The sequence below is a fragment of the Mirounga leonina genome, unplaced genomic scaffold (genome assembly GCF_011800145.1).
Source record: "Mirounga leonina isolate KUSES-001 unplaced genomic scaffold, KU_Mleo_1.0 Mir_126, whole genome shotgun sequence".
Taxonomy (NCBI): domain Eukaryota; kingdom Metazoa; phylum Chordata; class Mammalia; order Carnivora; family Phocidae; genus Mirounga; species Mirounga leonina.
In genome coordinates, this window is record NW_023270314.1 from 15,505,591 (window position 1) to 15,521,761 (window position 16,171).

The window sequence follows — 16,171 nt, forward strand, 5'->3', positions numbered from 1 at the left end:
CACACACGATCTCACGTGTGCAGGAACCCCCACACATACACACACATACACAGAGCCGGACCAACGCCATCCTTGAAGGTAAAACCAATCATTATCTTCCTCAAGGAAGTCTTCTGACAGATACAAATGCTCAAAAATATTTGGAGACGTTAATATAGGGCCTAGAAAACTAGGCTGAAGCATTTTATTTACTGCAGTTAATAACAAGAAATCATTGAAGGCGTTACGAAGAACCACGAAATGACCCAAGCAGTGTGGACGATCACTCTGGCAGCAAAATGCCAATTGTATTAGAGCAGAGAGAATCTAGAAGGAGGGCCACCAACTGTGAGTGTTATTTAATTCAGCAAACATTTATTGAAAGAGAGAAGGCAGGAAACTAATCGCAGACTCTCAACAGGTATTTGCTTAATGAAAAGTAATAAATTTATTGAGCAGCTCTGATAAAAGGCAAAGTGCTAAGTGTTTATAAGCAAACCACAGTCCCTGTCCTCAAGGAGCTTAAAAATATCACTAAGGAAATAAGATGGTCTTCAATTAAGGTAGAATGTGATGGGGGCACCTGGGTGGCTCAGTCGTTAAGCATCTGCCTTAGGCTCAGGTCATGATCCCAGCGTCCTGGGATCGAGCCCCGCATTGGGCTCCCTGCTCAGCCAGAAGCCTGCTTCTCCTTCTCCCTCTCCCCTGCTTGTGTTCCCTCTCTCGCTTTGTCTCTCTCTGTCAAATAAATAAATAAAATCTTTAAAAAAAAAAAAAAAAGGTAGAATGTGATAAATGCTCACGAGAGACGTATAAAGAAAATGCCATGGTGATTCAGAGAAATGGGAGATGATTTTCGTTGAGACTCTCAGAGAATGTTCCACAAAGGAGATGGCATCTGAACTGGAACTCTTCAGGAGGAGGCAGGCCTTGAACATGTGGAGGTAGAAGGGAAAGACTGAGCAGAGGGGTCACAGGGACAGAGGAGGCATATTCCCAGGGATTTCTGGGAGCACGGAAGACAGCTTGACCTGACTAGAATAAGTCAAGGGTACAAAACGGAGCAGCTATGGCTGAAAAGACAGGTTAACGCCAGACAGTCAAGAGCACTGGATGCTAAGCTGAGAAATCCATGCTTCATTTTGTAGGCAGTACGTGGAGGTAGCCACTGAAGTTTCATGAGGGAGGGAGAAGGGACGGTATCCCAAAGTCCTGCCTTGGGCATACGATTCAGGCAGTTCTGCAGGACATAGAAGACCCCATACGTGGAAAATGCCAAGCATGGACCTCGCACCCAGAGCCCTGTTCAATAAAAGGTACCTCACTCTGAGAGAGAATGAGCGATGATGCAGCAATGACCCCGGGACATGTGAGAAGAGTCGGGATCAGAGCATCGACATCAGCATCAGACAGACCCCTTCCTCCTCTAAGACAGGAAAGAAGGAAGAAGAGATGAGAATGCAAAGAAAAGCTGAAATAAAAAACACAAATGCTTAGGGAAGTTCTATCGGGTGGTCAACATTCTCAACAAGTCAGGTAGCTGTCTGCTAAAAATCAGGGATTCCGACAAGGAGCCGGAGACGCCAGGAAACGAACAGAGGAGTAGAAACTCCCCACTTCTCACGCCCTAAGTCAGGGTGGGTCTGAGCCTTTGTTTTCCAACCTGTTGACTGGGCCCGGCACCCAAACATGATCTCACACATGGAACCCAACATAAGGGTAAAAACTGAAACCCAGATAAAGGAGAGAGAAACCACAGAGAAAGAAGGAAACAAGGCCCAAGGACAGCGTTGGACAAGACCCACAGTGGGCAAGGGGAACAACCGGCAAAGGAATCAGGAGCATCAGAGGAAAATAAGGGTAAAATTATATTACAGAACCTAACAGAAGAGACAATGTTAACAAATTTGCTGTCTTTTCTATACTATCAATTTTAACGCCTTCGTGAATACGATATTGAGATATAATAACATGCCAGAAAATAACAAAATCCTTCAACTCTTCCCCATTAAAACTTACTACTAGTACATAGATCCCAGGGTACTGGGATCGAGCCCTTCGCCGGGCTCCCTGCTCCCTGCTCCCCACTCCCTCTACACCACACCCCCACCCCACCGTGCTCGCTCTCTCCACCTCTCAAATAAATAAATAAAATCTTTTAAAAAAATCCACAGTAACAGGAGTAGAAAATATGGGTAAAACAAACCAAAATGCTGATTAGAATAATCTCCTTTTGGGCGCCTGGGTGGCTCAGTTGGTTAAGCGACTGCCTTCGGTTCAGGTCATGATCCTGAAGTCCCAGGATCAGGTCCCCACATCAGGCTCCCTGCTCAGCAGGGAGTCTGCTTCTCCCTCTGACCCTCCCCTCTCTCTCTCTCTCAAATAAATAAATTAAATTAAAAGAATAAGCTCCTTTTTATCCTCAATTTCTCCCCCAAAATATTTATGTTGCCCCACAAGTCTCCCTTTAAAAGGTTAAAAATCAGATTCAGGGGTGCCTGAGTTGCTCAGTCAGCTGAGCATCTGACTCTTGATTTCAGCTCAGGTCATGACCTCAGGGTCCTGCGATCAAGTCCCCCATCATGGCAGGCTCTCTGCTCAGTGGGGAGTCTGTTTGAGGATTCTCTCCCTCTGCCCCTCCCGTGCTCACACACTCTCTCTCTCTTTCTCTCAAAGAAATAAATAAATCTAAAAAAAAATCAGATTCAAAAGTTTTGGGGGATTTTTGGAGGTTGGACTTTAAAGCAACACAGCTTGAATGGAAGCATAACAAATATCCATTATTCATTTCTTCCTTCCTCTTGTGACATAGATTCTGACCAAATTATATATAGACTTGTGGTCAAGTGAACAACTAAATCTGAGGGCTGGCCAAACATATCTCCCCAGGTTCCCTGAGGTGGGGCCATGCTGCCCACTCACCTGCATGAGTTCGTGGCTTTCCAGAAGGTCATTCTCTAGCATCTCCTGGGTAAGGCGCCCCATGGTGCTATAGAATTCATCTGCTGTCTCACAGCATTCTATCTGCCTAGGTAAAGAAAGGACAGAAGAAGAAAATGTTTAGGACCCCCATGCTGTTTATCAGGTATATATTGCAGGTGCAAAAGGATGTGTCGCCTCTTGCCATCAAAGTTAGCAATCAATCAACAAAAATCAAGTTAGCAATCAACAAAAATCACAATCCTAGGCACTTGCCTATGGCTTGGTCATAGTTTGCATGTCCTGGCTTGCAATTCTCTGCTATTCCCAAATAAACCCATTTTTGCTGATTTTTTTTAAAAATCACAATCCTGGTACACAGTCTGCAAAAAAACACCAAAGGCAGCTTAGAGGTACTTATTACAGGTGAGTTCCTATCTTTCCTATCTGCTCACCAGCCTCACAGCCCCACCTGTGGCATCTTTATTATTTTCCTGTGACACAGTCTACATCTCAGAATGCCCACCACCGATCAGAACTAACAACTAACAAAATTGGGTACTGAAGAACAATCACCCCCTGTAAGGAATCTGGGGCTCTTCATCTGCAAAATGGTGATATCATTGATAGACTGAAACCAAACCACACAGGTGAAAGATGAGAAATACAACAACAAGAACTTTTCTGCCTATTTCATCATTCACAGGATGCTTTCACAGACAGAAATGTTTCAGTTCTTCTCCGGGCACCAAAGCCAGCTGGAAATTACACCCTGCTTCTTGCATTTGGTTCTACATGTAAATAAAGAAATCTGTCACCTGGCAACCTATAAGGCAGGTTAGACTTTCACCCTTCATCTAGAAGGGGAAAAAAAGGAATAGTCTAAAGCAAAGAGCACCGTGGGCAGCTCTTCCCACCCACGGGTCCTGTCCCCGTGTTTTAATAAAACAGCCCTTCTGGCACAGAAAAACAAACAAATAAGTAAATAAATATGTATTTGAAAATAAAGCAAAAGTACTGTGTGTTTGTATTCTCTATTACAAAGTTCTTTGTACAGTAGGATAATTATGCCCACCAACCATAAGACATACACTTTGACATACAGTAATGTCAGGGAATTTCCATGGGGCCATCCAAAAGAAACATGATGATGGAAAAACTTCCGTTTCTGGAGTGCTCTTCAATCCCACTGCCATTAAATGAAATAGACTGTTGAAGTGTTATTACAAAACTAGAGAGTGGCATGTGGGCATAATTGAAAAAGTGGTTAAGTTTACCCTGAAGGGTGAGGAAGGGAAATAATGCTTCAGATGAGTTCTGAAAAATATTCTCCAGGCTGACAAAGGAAGAAAAAACTTTCCAAAGACGTGGATGCAGGAGACGGCAGGCCCTTTCCAGGTCCTGCATGGAGCTCCACGCAAACAAAGGTGGCCAGGAGGCCTGCATGGCCAGAGGGCGACGGCAAGAGGGAGGGTACATACGGAACTGCAGACAGCAGAGGGCACGTGCCTGCTGAGCCTCTTCGGGGCAAGAGTCACTGAAAGGCACTTCCCAGGGAGTGTGGGAACAGATGTGCCCTCGGCAAGGTTAGCTGGAGGTCCCGTGGCAAGTGTAGGGTATGACAGGGAGACCAGGGAGAAAACACCTCGCTGGCCAGGATGCCACGTGAGGGAGCAAGGCAACGCAGAGCGTCAGAGGAGAAAGGATACAGGAGAGACGCCAGGGAAAGTGCGCCAAGAGGCCCCAGCTTACATATTCCCAAAGCACCCGTGGTGTGAGAAGAAGAAATGCCAAGTTGCAGGAGTAAGGGGAATGGAGAGGTCCCATGGATCTGTTGTTCATGATTTTTCCAGTGGAAAGTTTGTGGGGGAGGGATACAGACACTGGAGTCAGAAAGATTAAGTCCCAAGCTCTGCGACTAATGAGCTATGTGACCATGAGCTAGTCAATTCACCCTCCTGGGGTAGCTTTCGCACTGGGAAGGGCAGGAGAAGAATCCTGCCTACTTCCCAGGGTTATGCGGAGAACCGAATGAGATCATGTGTTTAAGCTGCCTGACATAATGATGGCACTGTAGGCTCTTGGGTGACCTGTGTTGGCTGCCCTTTCTTTCGCGTAACAAGTGGCATGCTCAAAACACGTAGAAGTGTAGTGAGCAAAGACGCTGAAACATTTAAAGTCCCACCAGTGTGATTCCTATATCCCCTGAACTTCATAAACAATACCTGTTTAGTATCAGTAGATTCACATTACTAAAAGTGCAGATTCTAGGGGCACCTGGCTGGCTCAGTCAGTGGTAGAGCGCGTGACTCTGGATCTTGGGGTTGTGGGTTTGAGCCCCACATTAGTTGTAAAGACTACTTAAAAATAAAATCTTAGGGCGCCTGGGTGGCTCAGTTGGTTAAGCGACTGCCTTCGGCTCAGGTCATGATCCTGGAGTCCCGGGATCGAGTCCCACATTGGGCTCCCTGCTCAGCGGGGAGTCTGCTTCTCCCTCTGACCCTCCCCCCTCTCATGCTCTCTCTATCTCATTCTCTCTCTCAAATAAATAAATAAAATCTTTAAAAAATATATTAAAAAAAAAATAAAATCTTAAATAAGAAAAAAAGTGCAGATCCTAGAGCTAGGATATCTGAATTCAAAATCAGGCCCTTCCACTTACTGGGTGACCTTGGGCAATTCACTTAACTTCTCTGTGGCTCAGTTCCCACATCTGTAAAATGGGGGTGAGAACAATACCTACCTCATAAAATGATGGCGAGGACTAAATGAGTTAGTTTCACATCTAGAGTGCTTAGAGCAATGCTGGTCCACAGTGTGACATCCCTGGGAGGACTAGACAAATAAATTCTGATCCTACACATAATGGATAGGGGGGAGTAAAACCAGAATCTCTTCTTTTCCTCCTGCCCCATAACTAAGAACTAGCACAAAGGTGACTGAAACGGACTCAGCACAAAGTAAAATGCTACACTATTTTAACCCCATAAACTAGTTACCCAGTAACTAGCCTATCCCACCCACAGACACTATCAAAGTTCAAAGAGCTTCAGGCATAGAGTAGGTTGGAAATGTAGAACTGCAGAAAGATCTCGTTATGGGGGGAGGGGGGGAATGAAAAGATAAGTAAACAGTGTGCCAAATCCCCAGTAGACTCATTTATTTGCCCAGCTCAAAAGCAGTGTACCATAAAACAAAAGCAAAGGAGATAGCTATGTGATGTTTCAAAATATTTATACACAATAATGATCTTTCTAAATCCCTGAATTGATAGTTGGTGGATCTTTCTTGCAAAAAAGTATGAAATACTGCAAGTCTCCAGGAAACAACTTATCATAAATAAAAAGACTAGTTAAAAGGTTTTTGAAACAAAATACTGTCAGTGATTTATTAGTTTTCTGACATGTTGTCTATGAGTATCCACTCAAGTCATTTATAGCTCTAGGAAAGAAACATTAAAAACTTCTCTGCCTCTTAACTATAAAAATTTCATCCTAATGTCCCTTCCATTACCCAGAAGGTAGAATTTTAACATAATAGTCATAATATATTAGAGATGGGTGAAAATATCCTCCTTTTTACAGTCCTGCTACTGGTAACAAATGTAAGTAACATCTATGTGGTAATATGTGTGGTAGTAACAGATTTCATCACAGAATTAATGCTTGATGAAAGGAAAGAAGTTCCATGTGTTCTACTATTTTTTTTAAGTAGGATCCACACCCGAAGTGGGGCTTGAACTCACGACCCTGAGATCAAGAGTCGCATGCTCTACCAACTGAGCCAACCAGGTGCCCTCTGTGTGTTCTACTCTGGACTATGTACTAAGCACCACAGAGATACCTTATACATATTATCTCATTTAATTTTATCATGACCCTGAAGGACAGAACTAAATAAATACTAAGGATTCAAAAATCATCCAAATTGTGAATGTTATAATCAACAAACACAGCTACTCCTCTCCGACCTTCCTCTTCTATCTCGTTCCTCGCCCTCCCCATCTTCCCAACTAGAGACTGGGGAGAGGCTGCAGAGTAAACCAGCCAGAACACTAGCACTGAGGAGGAGGAGATCTACAGACCTGGAAAAGCCTGCCCCCTTCCCCAACATAGATTCTATTTGCCCCCCAACAATCAAGAATCAGCCAACTAAGATTTCAGAAGGCTAAAGCAATTCAACTATTTCCCAACTTTCTCTATTGCTCCTACTTAAATATAGATGCTTTTCACATTAGAGCACAAAATTGCTTAAGGCCCTCCACACCACGGAACAGAACAAAATGGGGAAATCACTTACTCTCCTAATTTTGCCCAGATGGCCAGCGACACTCTCAAGATGATTTCTGAACCTTCAAAGAAGACTGAATCCCAGATCTTTAAGACTGTATGGTTAGGGAGGCATGTAGCAAAGAGAGTCAGAAACCACTGCATCGTGAAGACATTCGTAAGTGGGGGCTCGTATCCACCTGAAATAAAACAAACACTCTGTGTTTCTTCAGAATAGATGCTTTGCAAGATATAAAATAGCTTTGTTCAATCATCCATGTCCACCAAATATGTTACATTTCCTGGCTGATTTCTTTAGATCTCTAAATTCTGGTTCTTTCCTCCTTTTTCTCTTTCCTCTTTTTGGAAGAACATAGGTGTGTTTGATTAAAGAAAATCTCAATAAGGGATTTTCACAAATTCTTTATATGATAGTTCAGAAATCTTTTTTTTAAAGATCTTATTTGACAGAGAGAGAGAGAGCGCGCACGCACAACCAAGGGGAGCAGCAGGCAGAGGGAGAGGGAGAAGCAGGGAGCCCAGCCTGGGGCTCGATCCCAGGACCCTGAGATCATGACCTGAGCCAAAGGCAGATGTTTAACTCACTGAGCCACCCAGGCACCCTGATATTGCAGATATCTTAACCTAAAACTTAATTTGTCTCTACCTATTGTGGGGTGCTGAAAATTAAGGAGAATGTTCTCCTCACCAAAAACAGGATAAAAAGAAAGGATTTTAGCCTCTTAAAAGCAGAATCCAATTTTCAAAACCTCCTAAAGTCCACTTTTATTCAAATGCTGATGATAAAACATTGCTCATTACTTGTCTACTTCTTAAATTATGCCCAGCTCTCAGACCACAGTGGAATTAAACTAGAAATCATAACAGAAAGAGAGCTGGAAAAGCCTAAGGTATTTGGAGATTAAACAACATGAAATTTTAAAATATTGTGAACTAAACTACACACACAGCTCACACTGAAGTTTCTGAGTTCGCCAAAAACACAGAGCTCCCTCCTACTTCCCCTGATGGCATTAGCTATGTATTTTATGAAACATAAAAATGTAGATATTTAAACTGATCCTCCCTCTGAATTAGACTACGCATTTACCCAAGGATAAGCCAAAAGGGCTCTATTCTCCTGCACTCATTTTCTCTCTTCTTCCTCAAGAACAAAGGAGCATCGTTGTTCAGAGACTTAGAATCTGAGGGCAGTGCTTATGGGCAAGTGCAGGACATTTGGAGGAAAAAGTGGAGCCCGGGAAAGCATGTCTGACATGGGACAGGCAGTGTATCTGGACGCATTATGAAATCCCCACAGGTGCACAATGACACTGCGCAACCAAAGTAAAGGAGATTCAAATGGCTGAGAAGGAAATGCTGACAGACACCCAGGCGTCACTAAAATTTCCAGGGTCTTATAATTACCGATTAGGTCCTCACATCCTTTCATATTTTCCCAGATTTAAATGCATGGGTGGGGAACTGGCAACCATTTACAGGAAACACACCAGACTTCATTATTCTTCCTGGTACCCTGCACCTAGCCAGGCAAGTGCAGGCAGTGGGTACAACCACAGCCGTGAGCTCGGGCGCTTCAGCAGGCTGGGCGATGCCCACCAGAAAGCAGCGACTTGGGGCCGCTTGCAGAGCAGAGTCTCCATCCCTGCCTCAACCCAGGGCTCCGAAGCTACCTGGAGGTCCTGGGGAGCCCTTCTCCAGAAAGAGCTGAGCCATCCGTCTCCAGTAAATCTAAATACCCTTACCATGGATAGATAAAAGGAGCACTGAACATTTTAATCCAAAAGACTGTTGGTTTATCTCCTAGAACTTAAGGAAGATGTGTATTCCTCTCTCCACAGGCTCCATGGTTCAGGGAAAACCACAGTCTGTGCGAAATTTTACTGTTGCTCAGCTTTAAAGAACTCCTGTGGGTTGGTACCAGCTGAGAGCAGTTTAACTAGATGGTAAGACATGGATTCCACTCTTCATCCAGAGTGCACTATATCATTTTAGGTGTCAATCCGGGACTGGTAAAGTATTCGGTTCTTGATGGACTTCCCAACCAGGACCACTCGGAGGTTCAACATGTGGCCCTATGATGTTTTTCAGTTGTGTTTTTGTTCTCTAACCACCTATTTCATTGCACCAAATGCTCATTAACAGAAATACCTGAAAACAAGTATTTCCGCTCAAGGTTTAGGCTCAGGTGTACTGTGGAATCAGGGAAGTAAAATATTTTCAAAGGTGTAACAGCACTGAGTCATCACTACCTCCACTTTCCTTGTTTGCAGTTCTCTGAAGAGTATCCAGGTGCTGAGATAATTCGGGGAGCTTCAGTCTCAAGAGATCTCTGAAGACAGCCATATCCACAGACAAAGCCCGGAGATTATTGACAAAATAGCTTTCAGGGAGTACCTTATCAATAAGGTAAATCATAATCTGAAGAAAAAGATAAAGAGTAAGATTGCTTCCTAAAAACTGGGATCCCCACATGTCCTAAATAGAAGGAACATATTCAAAAATGCAGTTAGCCAAAGCACACCATCCTTCCAATGTGTCAGTACCGAATGTTCTGGACTTTCAAGGCTCATCTCCATGCCAGGTAAGGAGTGAGTGGCATAATTATTAAAGTAACTCAGACCCATAGTCCACTGCTGTCTAAAGTTTCTAGATGGGCCACTAGATCTGAGTTCAGCCCCTAAGGAGCTGTGCTGGCAAACCCTCAGCCTCACTCAGAAGTGATGAAGCACATGCCCCATCAGCAGCCAGCGGGAATCCCAACACTGGCTCCCTGACATCAGCAGTTTCACAACCTTCTTATGAAAACCAAGAGCTGAACCATTATAAACCCCCCCAACGAAAGCAAGTCTCGAGATGCACTTAGAATAACCCAGTTAATAGAACTGGGAGCGGCTTTTGATCCACTTTCCTCTCCCAGGTGAATGCAACAAGGGTTTTGTTTGAACACATGGTACTTTCAAAATCTGGCTTTCTTTCGTAAGATTGTCTCACAAGTTCTTCAAATTACTACTTTCATTCTTACTTTTTAAATTTGTGTTACCTTTGCTAAGAGGTCAAGAACCACAAGAATGACCCAGCAAAACACAAGAGTTCTATATGTCAATCTCTGGTCCTTCCCCTGTCAGCTCATATCCTCTGCTGTGTTCCTCCCTCCCTAGAAGACCACTCCCTCCCCAGAGCACAGGAAAAACAAAATTAAGAATAAAATCATAGCTGGCCCTATATGATGGTCTCACATTTTAATTTTCAGTCTAACACAAAACTCTATTTTCCAAGAAAATTATCTCCCAGACCTGACAAGGGCCCATCTTTCCCTCATCTCTGGCTTGTAATTTCTACTTTTTAGGGCCATTGTTTTGACTAAGTCAATAAGGGCTGGGCCGTACTCTTGAGAGGGTCCCTCTGAGACCTTTATTACAAGACTTGGCAGGTGGAGCTTAGCAATAAAAGGAGTACAGTATATTCCATCTGTGTGGAGAAAGGAGGTCCTGAGTGTAATGTTAGGTATGTCACTCCACCCACTAATATATTTTGAAGACCACACATTAGATCTTAAAAAAAAAAAAAAGTTAGGATAAATAATGGCAATAGAGTAAAAATAGTCTCTTCAACAAATGGTGCTGGAACAATTGGACATCCACATGCCAAAAAATAAATCTAGACACAAACCTTACACCTTTCACAAAAAAAAAAAAAAAAATTCACTCAAAAGAGATCGCAGACCTAAATGTAAAGTGCAAAACTGTAAATCTCTCAGAAGGCAACAAAGCCTAGATGACCCTGGGAATGGTGATGACTTCTTAGATGCAACAGCAAGGATACAATCCATGAAAGAAATCACTGGTAAGCTAGACTTCAAAATTAAAAACTTTGGTTTTGTGAAAGACAATGTCAAGGGAATGAGAGGGCAAGCCACAGACTGGGAGAAAATATTTGTGAAAGACATAGCTGATAAAAGACTGTTATCCAAAATACACAAAGAATTCTTAAAACTCAAGGTAAAATAATGTGACTAAAAATGGGCCAAACACTTTAACAGGTACTTGGCCAAAGATGTATTCAGATGGGATATAAGTATATGAAAAGATCCTTCACATCATATGTCATCAGGGAAATTCAAATTAAAATGAGATACCACAGCACACAACTATTAGAATGGCCAAAATCTGGAATGTTCACAACCCCAAAAGCTGACAAGGATGTGGAGCAACAGGAACTCTTACACATTGTTGGGGGGAATGCAAAACTGTACAGCCACTATGGAAGACAGTTTGGTGGTTTCTTACAAAACTAAATATACTCTTACCATATCAACCAGCGATCACACTCATTGGTATTTACCCAAAGAAGCTGAAAACTCACGTCCACACAAAAACCTGTGCACAGATGTTCATAGCAGCTTTATTCATATTTGCCAAAACTTGGAAGCAACAGAGATGTCCCTCGGTAGGTGAATGGATAAACAAACTATGCACATCCAGACAATGGAGTATTATTCAGCACTAAAAATAAATGAGCCACCAAGCCATGAAAAGACAGGAAGGAACCTTAAATGCATACTACAAAGTGAAAGAAGCCAATCTGAAAAGGCTACATACTGTATGATTCCAACCATTATGTGACATTCTGGATAGGGCAAGACTGTAGAGATGGCAAAAAGGTCAGTGTTTGCCAGGGTGGAAGGGCAGGGGGGATGACCAGGCAGAGCACAGAGGATTGTTAGGGTAGTAAACACACTCTGTATGAATATTATAACGATAAAGACATGTCACTAAACATTTGTCTAACCCATAGAATGTACAACACCAAGGGTGAATCCTAATGTAAACTATGCACTTTAGGTGATTACGACATGTTGATATAGGTTCATGGAATGTAACAAATGTACCTTTAGTGGGGGATGTTGATAGTGGGGGAAGCTGTACATGTGTGGGGGCAGGAGGCATATGGAAAATCTCTGTACCTTCCTCCTCTCAATTTTGCTGTGAACCTGAAACTGCTCTAAAAAAAATTATGTATTTTTTTTAAAAGTAAATAATGGAGCCTCAATGTTTTAACAAATAGTTAAAAACAGTTACTAAGAAAAAAACAATAAGTGCTGAAAAGCACACAAAATGGTTTACTTACTTCTCAAATTATATATTTGCCTAATATTTAAAACTTGCAGGAGGAAAAACAGCTGCTGAAAAACATTGACCCCCGATATTTTCCTTTGCATCTGAAGTGATTCTTCATGAATCCAATTTTCCTCTGCATATTCAATGTCTAACCAAAAGACTCCAAAATGACGATGATGTCATTTCATTTCACAGAGTTCATTTTCTTAGAAGCAGAATATAAATATTCAGTTCCTCAGCTTTATCTCATCTATCTTTTTTATGTGAATTTTTAGTTTCTCAGGGGTTTCTTTCATGATTTGATTGGCATGTATGTCCCCTCCCCCAGATCTCTCCACCTCACTCCTAACCCGAATTGCTTATTCCAACTTCTCAACAGTTCTCATTTTATAGTCACAGAAATTACATCTGAAAAGAATAAATCGACTAAAGCTGATAGACTGAGTAAAAAAAAGGCTTAATAAAAAATGTTTTAAACTCATATATGTCCCCTCCCCCACTTTATTTGATGAACAAGTAGTTTCAGAACTGTTTTCCTTAAGTACAGGAATGGAAGAAAGGAAAGGGTGAATACAGATTTAGACTAGGTCAGGCTGGGTTTATAATTAATTCCACCATGATGCACATGAAACCAGGAGGAACATTTGTTTTCCCGTATGACATTAGTCAGTGACTGGGACTATCACTAAGGTATTTACCACAATCAAACATAAGGCTGGGGTTGGGGGAGGCTCTTGAATACCAATCAATACCATCCCACCCATCACAAAGCATTGCAACCAACAGCAGTTTGAGGGTTCAAATATGAATTAGCAACCCCATATTGCCCCAAACTCATAAGGAAGTAGCCATCCTGTGCATGTGAAATGCTTCATTTCTCATAAAGATTATTTCTGGTGACTCACGGACTCATATTCCAATTTATAAGCTTAAATTGCTTGTAACCCATCTCAAAGTGTTTCCAGAATGTTTTTACTAATAAAGCTTCTAGGCATCGAAGATTAAAAGATAATAAAATATAATTCACTTCCATAACCTTTCTCCATGCAAATACCTTCCATCATATACATGCACTCTCAGCTTACCTCCTCCATACCTCCCCCCGTCTATGAAATAGTAAAGCAACCCAGTAAGAAGATCCAACCAGAATTAAACATAACTTGTGGAGTAGGCAGCTTCTAACAGGACACCCTGTGACTTCCGCCTCTTGGTAGTCATATCCTTATACAAGCCCTTCCCCTTGAGTAAGAGCTGGACCTAGTGACTGGCTTCTAATGAACAGAATATGGCAAAAATGATGGAATGTAACTTCTGATTAGGTCACAAATCTGCAACTTAATCTCTCCTACCTTGCTCACTCTCTTTTACTCTCTTACTCACTCTGAGGGATGCCAGCCACCTTGTAAGATGGAGACATGGCAAAGAACTAAAAAAGGTCTCCAGCCAACAGCCAGCCAGGAACTTAGGTCCTTGGTCCGGCCACGTGTGAGGAATTAAGTCTTGCCAACAACCACATGAACTTGGAAGTGAATGCTGTCCCCAACTGAGCCTTCAGATGAGGCTGCAGACCCAGCCAACAGTTTGGGTGCCACAACGATAGGATTTTGAGCCAGCTAAGGTGCACCCAGATTCCTGACTCAAAGAAACTGTGAGGTAAACCATGTTTGCTATTTTAAGTAGCTAATTCGTTACAAGCCATGCATAATTAACACAATTAGTATTCAACTTGCTTTAAAAATGTGATGCTTTATAAATGGGGCCAAAAACATAATCATTCTCCTCACATCTGGCAGCTACATGAGTCCGTCACTTGACCTGGCTTTAACGTGGGGGAAATGCTGATTCTGGGTCATTACAAAGGTGCAGCAAACACCTTGGAAGGGGGTGGGACATCAAGAAAGAGGAATTACAGTTCAGGTATTTCACTCTCAGAAGAATTTCAACTGCTCTCTTCAGAGCCTCATACTCACTTTCAGTGCATCCCCTTCATTGCCTTCCACTACTTCCAGAATTAGAGCGGCCAGGATGTTAAAGCCTTGGCAGTACCCAACATTCTTGTTCCATCGGGCATAGGCCAACAGGACCCGTTTTAACACAACCCTGTCCTGCTCAGCCTCCTGGCCACAGTAAGAACTGCAGCCCGTGCGGTGAAGGTCCTGAAGAAGGCAAACAATATTTTTTTTTAAATGGCTCCTTATATTCTCTCCAAAAAATGACTTTAATTATAACTCTGCCTCAGCATTAAACAGAATCAGATAATCAGCATGGATTTTAGTTTTTAAAAATGTTTATGTACTCTATACACATGGGCGAAAACAATTTTTTGAATTTTCTTTTTCCTAATGTTTTCTAATTTGCTAAGATACATTTTTTTTTCCAGTTTTATTGAGATTAGTGGACTTGAACATTGTCAAGGGGAATTTCAGTCAGGCAAATTTTCTAAACTTCTTTATAATTTTCTGTTAAAATTTAAAGTGTTTCCAGAATACAAAAATGACTCAGAATTAACAAAAATTACATTATAGTTCTATATAAATTGACAGTTTAATACTATGTCTCAGATAAAACAAGAGTCATTTCAACATATGTAGCGGAGATACTAACATTATTCCTTTCTCCGAAACACGATGTAATACCCAGCTATCAAAACTCTAAATAATATCAAGGAGAAACCATCCAGATTCCAGCCAGTCTGGGCCTGGAATTCATATCACGGGTCTGAAGGTGATGTGATGTTAAGGCAAACAGTGACAATAAGAACCCATCATTTCCAGTGAGCTACTGAAAAGACATTTTTAAAGAGACAGCACTAATTATCTTTCAAACGAGAGGTTATTAACTGGAAATCTCCCTAAATACTTTCATCATCTTGGAAAGAACGATAGGCTTCTTTGTGCTGTGTTACCTTACTAGCAACACTCACCCTGGATCAGTTAGGTATCCTGAGGTACATGCAGGTGAATGACAGAAGGGAAGGGGAAAAAAAGGTCTCCAGTTGCCAGCATTTATTTTAAATCCTTAGCACTGCATCTAAATGGTATGGTAAAAATGTAAATTCCAGCTATGAGCTGTTGTTAGGAAGGCACCTACAAAGAACCTCCTCTGTGCAGACCAGAAGAATTGAAAGAAAAATTGCCATTGAGTACATATCATATCAGTTCAGGAATCAGTTAATGTTGATGGTGTCAAACTGGATCAAAGAAATAAACTGGCAATATGTAAAAAAAAAAAAAAAAGGCAAAAATGCAATCTGTACTGTAGAGAGACAGGAAAATCATTCTGTCCAAGACAGAAAAATCTACCCAAATTGTTTTATAAATTTGTATAAAAAATACAGAAACATCTCTTGCGCTTTAATATTTAATGAGGGCAATATATATAATTTAATAACTAAGCAGAGACTATGATTTTCAGGAGCTAATGTCATTTTACTGACACAGCATTCACTTCAATGAGAAAAATGAAAGATCCTCTTAACATGATTGTTATAAAATGTATACCGCTTTAACTCGCAACTTAAACAAAGAGAAAATATTTCAAATATGGAATACTTCATCTCTGAGAAATATTCTGAAATCTCAAATAAACAGCTAAAATATGGACAATGCCCATACAAACAAAATAGAAACATACAAAATAGAATTTTAAAACATACAAAATAGAATTTCATCATTGTTTTTAATATTTGTCTGAAACGGACCAAGTTAGGTCACAAAGTATCTCCTTTCAGTTAGTACTTCTTCATGGAAAAAGTATCTTCAAATCTGTCAAAACCTTAACCAAATTTTGGTGGCCAAAATTTATGAGAGACAACTTCCGTTTTAAAACCCCAGCCTAGCCTTACAGTGTAATGAACTCATATAA

The 16,171-nt window shown here is 41.5% G+C and overlaps 1 protein-coding gene across 3 annotated transcripts in view; it reads right to left on the reverse strand.

Annotated features, from left to right (window-relative positions):
* Positions 1-16,171, reverse strand: part of TBC1D30 (TBC1 domain family member 30) — an 80,793-nt gene that overhangs the window by 17,893 nt on the left and 46,729 nt on the right. For 2 of the 3 annotated variants that reach the window (XM_035002221.1, XM_035002222.1), the window contains 4 exons: positions 14,278-14,463; positions 9,440-9,608; positions 7,198-7,366; positions 2,902-3,007 (listed from right to left, as the gene is read on the reverse strand). In XM_035002221.1, coding sequence (XP_034858112.1) covers positions 2,902-3,007; positions 7,198-7,366; positions 9,440-9,608; positions 14,278-14,463 — 630 coding nt within the window. Of the gene's footprint in view, positions 1-782; positions 909-2,901; positions 3,008-7,197; positions 7,367-9,439; positions 9,609-14,277; positions 14,464-16,171 lie in introns of all 3 variants that reach the window. The other variant, XM_035002220.1, reaches the window with a different exon arrangement.